This window comes from Opisthocomus hoazin, chromosome 6 (assembly GCF_030867145.1).
Source record: "Opisthocomus hoazin isolate bOpiHoa1 chromosome 6, bOpiHoa1.hap1, whole genome shotgun sequence".
NCBI lineage: Eukaryota > Metazoa > Chordata > Aves > Opisthocomiformes > Opisthocomidae > Opisthocomus > Opisthocomus hoazin.
The window spans coordinates 22,550,165-22,562,954 of NC_134419.1; the positions used below are offsets into that span (position 1 = coordinate 22,550,165).

General features: G+C 37.0%; 1 protein-coding gene across 2 annotated transcripts in view; it reads left to right on the forward strand.

Annotated features, from left to right (window-relative positions):
* The window catches only part of SLC30A7 (solute carrier family 30 member 7), a 41,426-nt gene that overhangs the window by 23,303 nt on the left and 5,333 nt on the right, over positions 1–12,790 (forward strand). Inside the window, exons 9-10 of one of the 2 annotated variants that reach the window (XM_075422211.1) lie at positions 8,816–8,906; positions 9,913–11,756. In XM_075422211.1, coding sequence (XP_075278326.1) covers positions 8,816–8,906; positions 9,913–10,116 — 295 coding nt within the window. In that variant the 3' untranslated portion in view covers positions 10,117–11,756. Of the gene's footprint in view, positions 1–8,815; positions 8,907–9,912; positions 11,757–12,790 lie in introns of those variants that run through there. The other variant, XM_075422212.1, reaches the window with a different exon arrangement.

Sequence of the window (12,790 nt, forward strand, 5' to 3'; positions counted from 1 at the left end):
CTCTGTCTTCTTACAAGACTACTTTAGCTGACTGGTGTAAATCTAAATAGTAGTATATTTTATTGCTGATCTTCCAAAGCTTTTTGGCATGACTCCACATTTTAAGTTTATGAAATTGTCCATTTCTATTTTAATTAGCTGCTTGACCTCTGGTTGTACATTAAATGTATTAACTGATTCACTAGAGCAGGCAATACTCTCTTTACTGCTGTTAATGTTAACCAACAGCTCTTCGTGAAAGCAAAACCTTGGGCGTGGATCATCTTCTGTGTATTTGAGTACTCAGGCTTTAAAATAAAGCAGTTGAAATGTCAAAATCTGTATGGAAATGCTTTTGCTCTTGCCTGTCAACTTGTTATTTGGGAGGGAGACTTTTTTCCTAGGAGAATGTCTTTTTATGTGTGTGTATCTTTGAGCTGTTGTATTGCTGGGCTTCTGTCAGTTGTTCTCAAATGCCAAATTACCGTATTGGATTAAGACTTGCATATAGTCCAGGTGCTTTTCTATCATCAGAAAGGTATCTTAGGAAACAGTTGTGAATATCGCAGATGGCTACATGAGTGTAAATCTGAAGTCATGGTGGTAGAGTAGTCCAGACTTGAATCTTTTCTGTTAATTTTCAGATAACGAGGATACACTATTCTGAATGTAACTGTCTAGAAATCCTGCTGGTTGTGTAGGAAATAAAGTATACATTAAGCAAATTATTTTCATAAAGTTGGAAATTCCCAATAAAATACAAACTGGTAAATTAATTTTTACTCTTGTTGGTTGGTGGCTTTCTGCTCTAAGGGAAATATCCTCAGACTAGTCTAGATTATGGTATCACTTTGGATGTGTGTGTAGTCTGAAGTAGCTAGTAGACTTTCCAGCTGAAACAAGCTTGTGTAGAGATGAATTAGGACAGAATTGTAGCTGTAAATTCGAGGCAGCAGTCTTCTTTACGATAAAAAGCATTCTTGTAAACAGTATAATAATGTACTTTGAAAGAAGTCTTTGTATTGCTAACTTTAAAAAGTAGTTTTCTTAATCAGCTGACAATCTCGGACAGTATCACTATTGGGATTTGGGAAAGATTGTATTCTTGCAGTATGCTGGGTATTATTTGGAGTATATTCAGAAACACGTTTTAATTATTTTCAACAAAACGAGGTTTATTTTGTGATGCTGAGCTTTGGGCATATGTATTTAAAACAGGAATTCTTGTGGTAATAGGTTGTCCTGGGTTCGGCCAGGACAGGGTTAATTTTCACCAGAAGTCAGGAGGGAACACAGCTGGGTGGGCTGACCCAACCTGGCCAAACAGAACAGGGTGTTCCATACCATGTGCTGTCATGCTGGATTTTGGTTGGGGGCAGCTGGGTGGTGGGAAGGCAGTCGTGGCTCAGGAGCACAGTGGGTGGTGAGAGCAAGCGGCTGTGTATGTTCTGCTGTTTGTGTTGTGTATTCTCCTTACCAGTATTGTTGTTGTTCCTGTTCCCTTTGTTTGCTGTTCTATTAAACTGCCCTTATCCTGACCCACCAGTTTCTGCCTGTTTCTTTCTGTTCTCCTCCCCACCCCAGAGGGGGGAGGGGCGGCACAGTGGCCGCGTGGCCCTTTTGTTGCCGGCCACAGCCAAACTATGACATAGGTGCAGAAGAAGCAAAGGTAATAGTGCAACAGTAGTTAGGTATGTGGGTCTGAGACCGGTAAGAAACCGTTCTGTCTTTTCAACAGATTATATTGGCATGTTTTTTTTGCCTAATCAGAGATTGTCATAGGAAGATTGAAGTAATGTGTTAATGTGGTGCCATTGTATAACCACCTCGCAGCTTTTATATCCTATATAGATACTATGATGCAAGTAGTACAAAGTAATCTAAAAAAGTAATTAGATTAAAATGGAAGAATAACAGATGTTGAATTTGGTATCCATTACTGGATGTGGGATAGTATTTATGAAATCACATGGTATTTTGCTCTTACTTTCTTGAAATAAACAAATGAGTGTAGTGGACTAACAAGACCATCACCAAGCACTTGCAGGTTCTCTACTCTAGCTGCTTCTTTAACTGTGTATGTATTGAAATTTTCTTGAAATTGATTATAATTATTTCTCTGAATTTTGTGTCAAATTTTAAAAAAATATCCAATTCAATTTCATAATTTTCCTGAAACTGATGATTAAACATAGCTTAATTTAAAAATATGGAACATTTTGTGTAGTCTATCAGGCAAATATGTAAACTGTATAGAGTTTAATTTATTTAAACTGTGAAAGTAATGTTTTTGATTCTTCATGTACGGTTTATAGTTTGAGATAAAAAGCTGGATGAGGTGATGGTGATAAGATGCCTTTAGAGGTTCGTGAGACTCTTCGAGGAGCATTTTAATAGCTTGCTTTTTAGCAAGGAAATTTTCAAGTAAGTGTTACATGAAAAAATGAAAGACAAACTAAAATTAAGAAATAACTGTGCAAGTGGTGAATTTAGTGTTTAATACTTGGTAAATTTTTGGTTGTTTGAGGGTTTAATGGAGCTTATTATTTGCTTTTTTTTTTCTGAATAAGATGTGCATGTACCACTTAAACAGGTAGTGATTTGGCTTCAGTCATGTCGCCTCCAACTTATGGCTTAATGGTCTGCGTTTGACTTGTAGAGTGTGCGGGGCATGGGTCGGGGGTTTGATCCAGGGCTTCTTTTTTTGTTGTTTTTTTTTTAAGTCTGTATTCTTTCTAGAATACTTATGTATCCACAGAGGGAATAAAGGCAGAACACAAACCCTTATTTCCTTCCGTGGAACTATAGCTAATAAGCCAGTAGAATATCACAGCAGTTGCATGCAAGTGGAGAGGGGAATTGTTGCTCTTAATCCAGGATTGCTTGTGTCTAGATGAAATAACTGTTCATTCATTTTTATGTTGAGTGTTTGCTTGCTTCAGTTGTGGGCAGCTCGCGCTCATTTACTCGAGTCTTGCCAGCTCCTATTAGTGGGTCTTATCTGTTCAGTTTTCTGAAATGATGGCAACACTTGCCAAAAGAAATCTCAAAAATATCTGTATAGGATGACTGAAGAACTCTACGGTTGCAATATAAAGCTGTACAGCCTCTAATTTGTAACCTATTTTGTCTTGTGCAGATGCATGAAGAGTTGAGCAATGCCTCTTCAGAGAAGTCAAGCAGTGCTTTTAATTCAAATGGTTGAGTCTTCCTCTAGACAACATCTCTGATTAGTGCAAATTGTCAACTGCTGACACAGTTGCTCTGTGTTGCTTGTGTGATCCTTCAGTAAGGCTGCTCTAAGGTGACATTCTCTGCCTAACTCCTTGTCAGTTAGTGCAGAACATTCTGGCTGCACAGTGAAAATATGGTGTGGGATTCTTCTGAGGTTGTTTTCACTGACAAATAAATACACTTCTAAGCTTAGTGGAAGCAGAAATCTGGTAGCTCTTCCTAGAGTCTAGAGAGGTAAGATCAGTCACTTCCCTTTAGTAGACTGTGACTGCCTACATCCCAGTAAAAGCCTGTCTCCAGTAGGATTATACAGGAATATTATTAATATATATTATGTCTCATGCTTTAAAATTTGTTTTTTTGGAGGAAGCAAAAAAGCCCTTATGTTACTGTTATGATATAGAGAAGCAAAGGCATGAAGTCGGGTACTTTCCAGTTTGGAAATTTCATTATGCTTTTATTTGCTGTAGAAAGTTGTGTTTTCCCCATTTACGTATTTATCTGTTGAGTCTTGATAAGCAGAGGGCTTAGTAGTTTGTGTTCTCTCAACTGGAGGGCTATATCCTGTAATCTTTTAAATTCTCTGCATGATAAATCTATGGCCAATTCTGAAGGGTGAAGCTGGTGTGGGTGGGAGGTTGTAGCTCTTGGATATTCCTGGATGCTATCACTAATATGTGATGAATCTTTCTTTGATTACTTTCTGTACTGTCTCATGTAAGTGTCCATTTAATTATAAAGCATAAACAGGACATGCTTAAAATAGATGAGTCTGTTTCACTAGCATTTTTTTTGAAGTCTTTTTTTTTTTTAAAAAAAGCTTGGCTATTTCATAGTTGTTCAGGTTGACACTCCAAGTTGTTTTGAAGGTGTTTTCCTCGTAATTTAATGTGCCTGAATCAATAAACATTTTCTCAAGTCTCTAAACTGCTTTTAATATTTCAAACTAAATGTTCATTTATTGTGTGAAATTAGTCAGCAAGCAAAAGCCGCAGCTCCAGTACAGAGCAAGAAGTTTGTCTGAAACCACTATTAGAGCCAAATGTTTCTAGAAAGGCACTGTAGACTAAATATGATACTGGATTGGATAGACTATGCAGACTACATATTAAGTGGGCAAAGAAATGAGGCAATTTACTTCAGTCATTTAGTGAAGCTGCTTCCATGGGTTACATCATTTTTACATAAAGCCTAGAGCTCTTGAACATGATATAATATGAAAGAGCTTTTGGGGAGGACATACCTGTAACGTTTGAGGCATATGCCTATAATGTTTGGGGCATAACAGTATAAAAAGTTACTTTTTGAAATGAAGTGCTGCATTCACTAATATTCAGAAGGAATGTGTTCTATAGCAAAACTCCTCCCAAACTTGCATGCTTGTTGTTGGTGTTGGTTTGAGCCATCATTGCTAAATGGCATGCACTACCCTTATTTACAGAGTAATGGTACTTGCCAGCCTTGCTTGAGAATCAAACTACTACATTATTATGAGAACAGGCAATTTAAAACTGGAAAAATAAATGTTAAACCTGTGATCCTTGTCTTGAGCAAAGCCTGCAGTCTGATTAAAATTGCCAATGCCTAATTGAAAAACTTTATTAAAGTTCTGAAATAGGCCAACAATCTTGGCACTGCAGATGTGGATGGTGGCTGTAGATTTTCAGCTATGGTATTTGAAGAACCATAGCTGGTCTTGAGTCTTAGCAGTGTTTGTTTACCTTCCACAAAATCTATCACAAGTATGCTCTATGTTTTATAGTGCTGAGAGCACTAAATGAATTCCTGCTGTGCTCTGACTACAGTTACTATGTGAAGGGTTCTTTACCCCAGAGCTGTTTTCAGCCATTCTGTCCAAGATCATGACAATGCCAGAGTCTTGCTAGCTATGCCTACAAAAACAGTGGCATAAACAGGATGGGACTGGAATGGGTGTGAGTATTATCTGAATGTGATGCAAGTTGATTAAGAGTCTGATACTTTCACTGTTCATTGTTAATCAAGCCATGTGTAGTGGTGGCAGGCTTGGATTTATGGGCTTCATGTCAATAGCTTTTATCTGTTTGAACAGCTTTTGCTTCCTCTGTAACAGTATATGTGAAAGTGTGATGTGCTGCTAACTCATTCCACACACATTAGTTGCTTTTGCTATTATGGCTTTTGTAGAGAATATGTTTATGCCATGAATCTTATTGTGGATTAGCACCTCTTTCAAATTCCATTGTCTTGTAAAAGACTGTGATATTTTAGGTTCAAGGCTTGGTAATCAGAGACAATTGGAATATTGTGTCTGCGTTAGCAGCAAAGCTTGCAGACTGCTTATGCCTGAAAAAACTCTCCACTTGGTAAGAATTCAGCATTATTTGTTTTCCTCAGTAATCTTTTTGTAAATAAAAAAGGAGGAAGTACCAGTGTAGTAGCTGCTGCTGCAGAGACAGCCATGTGTATTTTGCACTAATGACTAATCAAAAAAAAAAAAAAATAGAAAGCTTGGTCAAATTTTCTAACCACATTTTCAGCCTGCTTGGTATTGTCATCTTTTCTAGTGTTTTTGCTGGTCACATGAGATGGAACTAATATTTCTAGTGCCTCCTGGTGATTAAGTAATACTGGTTTTTAGTTAATGTTTGAGAAAAGAGCATGCTGTGTGGAGTTTTGGTTTTTAATTAAAGGTTTTGTACTTCAATAGTATGCATGAAACAATGGAAAATCTCAGACATTGGAACACTGGATTCTATAGTTTGTCATGTTAGTTTGGCTTACAGTAAAATACTACCTTCTTAAGATAGTGTCCCTTTGGATGCAGAGATGTGTGCATGGGCTTCTGTGCTCTAACAGCATTTGTGAGGGGATATCACATCACTGCAGCTGTCTTTTGGCCTTTTCAGCTTTGCAAAAGATAAATTTGTAGCTGAACACTGTGTCTAAATTAGAGGAGGGAGGTGTGACCTAGGATACGCTTCAACTTTCACCTACAATATCAAGCCACATCCTGATTTGCCTCTATTCTTTGGACTTTTAAAATGTTGCTGTTTCAGTTAAACACCATGGCTTTAGCTTTTTTGTGAAGTCTGGATAAAAGCATAGCTTCTGCAGCATTATTGCAAAAAACTTGCACAGCAGGTTTCTCTCTTAAAGCTTTAGTGTGGAACCATTACAAAAACATGAATAGCTGTTATCTCCTATACTAGGAGTGGAGTGTCTTTCCCCATTCGCCTTTTTGTATACTAGTTGATCTTGGGCTAGAACTGCACCCCATTGCCTAGCAAGGGGAGGCAGTATTTGGTGCTTGTACACAGCCTGCTGATTGCATAGACTTAACCTTGAAAGATCAGTTTCTTATGCAACAAGGTTTTCAGAATGAAGCAGATATTAATTCTAAATGTGTCTTCAGCTGAAGAGCTAACAGGGTTTTAACTTCCTCTTATCAATGTGCATCCTGTTCCAGAATGAATCAACCAGTTTTGCTGACCAAATCCTTTTTTGGAATGGGTTAACATGCCCAACCTGCTAGTCTTAAATTTCCATAGGCTGTCTCACCACAATTAATTTCCATTCCATCAGATAATGTAGATCAGTTTTACCAAATCATGTAAAGAAGTTGTGCAAATCAGACTTTTTTTGGTTAGATTTCTTTCATGGATTTTTTTTTTTTTACTCTTAGTGGTATGTTCTTTTAAAAAGGCAAGCTCCTGCATTCTCCATTCTTTTAGTCTTTTCCCTGGGAAAAAAAGTATGAACCCTGTACATGTGTGTATTTTGAAGCCTTTGGATGCATATGTTAGAGGGGCCTTATTAAATTTATGGGGATGGAGTCAGTGTTCAAAAATCTTGTATTCAGTTTACATCCTGAACTTGTGTATTGGTCTTTCAAGGTTTTTATGAAGAAGCAAACCTGCATTTTAAATAGTGAGTAAACTGAAATAAATTCAGCAATGGAGTATTTTGGCAACTCCAGCTCCCTCTCATGTAGTGCTTGTGACATGGACATTATTTAGTGAGATGGGTCCATTGGTAAGAGAACCTTTTTTCCCTAAACTTCTGTAGATCCACTGTCTGTAGAATGTGACACTCCGGTTAAGCTTCCTTTAGACAGATTGACAGTTACTGTATTGCTTTGTGTTCAGTTGTCTTGGTGACAAGTCCAGTTTAGGTAGGCAGCTCCTGCCTGCCCCGAATTGCTTCTTCCTATTTCTGAACTGATTCCTTGGTAGCAACTATGTGAGGCCATGTGATGGACTGCATCAGGCAGTGAATTTGGCTGGAATAAGCAGTGTGCCTGCAAGGAGACTTAATTTTAGTTTGGTTGTTTTTCCAGAGGTTCATTAGACAAGAGTCCTGCACCCTCTAACTCCCTCCCACCCCTGGCTAAGGATTAGCCAAGAGTGAGCTGAGCAGTCAGTCAATCAGCCAGCACTTCTTCTATATACAAATGGAACCATCTCTTTAAAAATGTAAAGGAATGGCTAGGTTGTGCTGTTCACCATCTGCAAATATACAGCTGGTCTATGCAGTGCATTCTACATCGCTTCATGAGATTTTAAACAAAGCTTCTGAGGTTTCCTTTAACAGACGGCCCAATAATCTTTTACAAATGTTTTCTGGTTGCTTTTTATCCCATCGCTCTATATGTACTCCAGTTGTGATCCCAGTGCTGAACACAAAAATTCAGCTTACAATTTTTGAAATACATCATCACTTTTGGTCTAGAGTGTTAGGTGACTTACATGCTTTTGAAATTAGATTGCTATTTAAGTTTCACTATAGGACTATAGATACTTGTCATCCTCTTGAAAATGTTAGGATGGTCTACTGAGCCACATACACCTAAACAAAAAATCACCATACTGGATACTTAACAAGAGTATAAATTTTTAGTGGTAGCTTCAGGGTGTGAGCTTACTGGTCTCCTGGTTTTATTATTAAAAAATAAATAAATAAATAAGGGTATTAAGTGTCATCTTAGTTTGCTGGTGAAACAAGACCATTTGGCTGGGAGGGAACCTCTAATTGCTTCCAAATGTTTAATCCTTGAGGATGAGACCCTACACTTAGTTCACTTCAAGAATATGTCAAGCTGTCTGTTTCTGACAAAATAACTTTGTTGTAGCTGGACTGGTCCATACTAATTTTCTTTTCTGATGTCCCCATTACTGTCTTAGTTCATTAAAAAAAAAAAAAGCCTTAAGTCACACACAAAAGCAAAAACCATTTTAGTTGCATATTTTTACGGTTGGTTGTGAGTGATTGCCACTTAAGTAGGTTTTGCTTTTCAGCTATACTTACCAGCTGCTTTGTCATATAACTTTTAAGACACTAAGAGGTTTCATCTCAAATCCCATGATAAAACTCTTAATCTTTTGTGATTGTCCACCAGTTGTCGCTGTGGAAACTCTGGAGAAGTAATCTTGCCTTTAGTAAGTCATCATAGCAATTTTGTCAAACCTTTTATTTTCTGTACCAGGTTTTCAGGGCAACTTTCTTAACTTCTGGTGAAACAACTAAAGAAAAATTCTTCAAGAGCATTAAGGAACATTATGTTGCTCTTTGTTCTGCATTTTTTGAAAATGTAATAGTAGTTAACTTCCTTTTTTCTTTCCAGTATTGTTCCACTTCTGAAAGAATCCATTGGAATTTTGATGCAGCGAACTCCTCCTTCCCTGGAAAACGCCCTGCCTCAGTGCTACCAGAGGGTGAGCTTTTAAGCCGTTTTTGCTTCAGGTCAAGCTGCAGACTGAATGAGCTCTGTGTCTATATGAATATTTTGTGATGTTTTTCCAGTAATGTCTGTGAAAGGTTCCTTAGGTTGTGCAGATGGAGGTACCAGTTTGATTCTTAACTTTCTGAAGTCCTAAATTGTATGTAGCTTCAAGTCAATTTGTGTTTTAAAACTTGCTATGTTGGTTTAGAAAAATAGATCCTGAAGCTTTTCCTTTCAAAGTACTTTGTGTTGATACAAAATGAGTAATGTTTTTCTGTTTTGTTCAGTTTTTGTCTCCCTCAAAATCTGGTTCTTGGTAAAGTGAGGTTGAGTAACATTGGAAGTGTATTTATAAGAGTACATAGATTACTCTGGATTTGACCTCTCCCGGTACTCCTGTTTAACTTATCTGTTACTGTGTCATGACCTGAACATTAGAAGCACCTTTGCGAGGTTAATATACAAAGCACTTGTAGAAATGCTGTCTTTCCTCAGGAAGTTACGGGATGGTAGTCATCACATTGAGGGTTTGCTAAAGTTGGACAGAGGAAAAAGAAGAGTTTTGACAGAACAAACCTAAGCCCTCACATAATATTTACAGCAATGTTAATATATTTCTGTTAAAACAATTTGACAGAGATTCTAACTGTTATGGGAAAATTCCTGCACTTGCAAATATTGCTGTTTTAATTGAATGCCGTCTGAAATGTAATAATTGTGACTTTTCTCTCTTGGACATCACTGTTTTCAGAAAAGGTTTCAGTAAAATACATGGAGAATGTAAATGCAGTAAGGTACAAAATCATGACACATACATGCAATCTGTATGTTTTCACCTTCCTTACAATTACTGAGATAGTAATAAGGAATTTAAGTGAAACATCACAAATTGCACAGTGAACTAGAAGAATGCATCGACTTTTATAATGTTTTCTTTAAAAAAACATAGTACAGATAAACATTTTCTGATATATATTTAAATTTGCTTGTGTTTTTAGGTGCAGCAGTTGCAAGGAGTTTACAGTTTACATGATCCACACTTCTGGACCCTCTGTACTGATGTTTACATAGGCACTTTGAAATTATTAGTAGCTCCTGATGCTGATGGAAGGTGGATTCTAAGCCAGACTCACAATATTTTCACTCAGGTATATCTCATCAGTGGAATTCACATCTCGAAGTGTAAACTGCCTGTCACATGATGTGACATTGTAATTCTTATCAGGAAAAACTAAATGTTTCTGGTTTTGGTATCAGTAGTTTCTCTGCTCCAGCTTTGTAGAACAATTTCAAAATACTTAGTAGTGTAGATGGAATTGCTGTACCTCTCTGCACTAGGTTTTTGATGCCAATTAATGGAAATAACAGCTGTAGTTGTCTGAGGTGTATCAAATTAAGTTGAAACCCTATATTGACGTATGAAGAGCCCAGAAAGTACATGAGGCTTCCCTCAAGATAGGGCTTCTCACCACAGACTGGACATCCTTTTCACTGTGCTGATGCTGTATTTGTCAATCATTTCTATACCTCTAAAACTCCACGGTCTTTGCACATTTTGTTGTGTTTTAGTAACATCAATACTGTGGTGATCACTAGCTAAAACGTAACCATCACTTCTTGCGTTGTATATGGCCAGTGTGTTCCTATTTATTTCCCTATATGTTATATTTTTTTATATATATATATATAGTGATATATTTGATAGCACTTGTAGCTGATACAAAGGGCTGGAATTCTTGTGAACACAGAAATTTTATTAGAAGTTGATAGTTCTTGCCTTAAGATTAAAATCCTACAAATTTCAGAAAGATTTTTCTGTTGCTTCGTTATACTTTCAACCATTAAACATGAAATTCACTTTTGGTGCCTATTCCAGTGTAGTTACTGGATATGAATGGTTTACAAGTAGAACCTAGATTCTATTAAGAGAAAATAGAAAATTCTTTTCCAGCAAGAGAACTTCAAAGAATAAAGCTGGAAACTTACTCTCGCTTTTATACCATCCAGAGACAAACATCCTGGTCTTATTCTTGACATTAGAGAACTGTATTTGAAAAAAACTACTACATTTTACCATAATGTCCTTTCTCTGCTTTTGAGTAATGGAAGAGTTCTGTGCCTGAAAAGGAGACAAATATTCCTGTTTATAACCAGTGTTTTAGATAACAAAATCTTGTCAGATAGAGGGTAATACTTTGGGGATACATAAATTACTGACTTCGAGAAGTCAGTTGGACAGTGGGGAAAGGGGGCTTCCAATCGTATTTATTTGATACTGCAAATAAAAAACACTTCTGTCAACAGTTTAAATAGTGCTTGCTTAAATGTTCCTTTCAAAATTTACTACAGTGGGGAAAGTCATTGTGTGCTTATGTGCATGTTCTTTCCCTTGTTCTAAATGTTCTATTGGTCTGCTGCATTGGCAACTTGTGTATGTGATGGCTTAGTGAATCAGTTATGCATCTGATAAGCACCCCTTTTATTTATAGTTTTATAACAATTATTAAAAATTCCAGATTGGAGGGTTTTGGATTTTTTGTGCATCTTGCATACTTAGTTTCTGGACTCTGAGGACAACCACCACTGAAGCCAGTCCTACCATGTGCTGCCTGAGTGCATGAATTCTTTCAAACTCCTGGAAGTTTAAGGAATTTTAGAGTAGTCAGTCATGGGGAACCCAATAAATATAAACACACATACTTGTTTTTATGTTAGAGACTTAGGGAAGGAGGATTTGTTGTTACAAATATTCTAAATTCAAACTTTATTCATGAAGTTTGGTCCATTTTGAGATTCTCTATCACATACAGCTCTTGAGTAGGTGCAAATTAGTCTGAATGGCTTCTTCTGCAGACTGTGTAGTTTGAAACTAAGGGATATTTTCTGGGAAGGACTACACAGAACATTCTCTTACATTAAAACTAATTTTACATCTTAATTCTCCAAAGGATTGCATTTTCCAAGCGAGTTGTTAGCTCTTCAGCTGTTTTGTAGCTGTGCAGGTATAAACAGCTGTGTGTCTAGGAAGCGATTTTGGAGAACAAGGTCTGTAATTTTTCTTAACTGGCCTATGGTAATAAATGGAGGAACAGTTGGAGCAAGTAGAGATTTTTCTCTTTGGTAATATTGGCCCGCATTGTCTTAATATACTCGATAGTTGGTTTTGCCACTCAACTGAACTAAAAGCGAGTTGATGATAGTTGAAGACAATCTGATAGTGCTCAGCCTAATGCTTCAAGATCACATTGCGTAACCAGTGACCATCACAACATTGTTGCTTGCCTGCCACTGAGGTTAAAATGAATAAGTGATTTTTTTAATGCTGTTTTATACTGAATGATGATAAAACTAAGCAAGTCCATCTAAGCCTAGTTTAGTAGAATTCATGAGGAGAGAAATGCTTTCATACAATTCACATACCTTTACCAAAAGCTTTTTGGTGTGTTATGATGTCATGTAAATTCACTGTAGCTCTTGTTGTTTCTTGCTAAAATTTTAGTGTAGGACTGCCTTGATCAACAAATCCCATGCTATGCTCTTGTGCTTAGCTCCATTTTAAACTGACAGTTCTTAATTTCCTGAAAAGCAAGCTGCTTTAAGCTTGTACAAAAGACGGTAAGAATTGTTTTTGTGCAGCTTCATGTGTGACAGATACTTAGAATGAATCGGAAAAGGTAATGTAGTAAAGCTAAGTGAATATGTAATTACATATGTATACTTGACTGTGTGAAGAACTATGCATGCATACAGTGCTCTCAAAGTTTGTAGGTTTCCAGATTGCCAGTATCTCAGTGAATGATGTGCTAAATGTGGAAGATGAGTTACAGAAAAATAAGATACTAATTTTTTTTGCTAGGTAACTTACTGGTGTCAGCT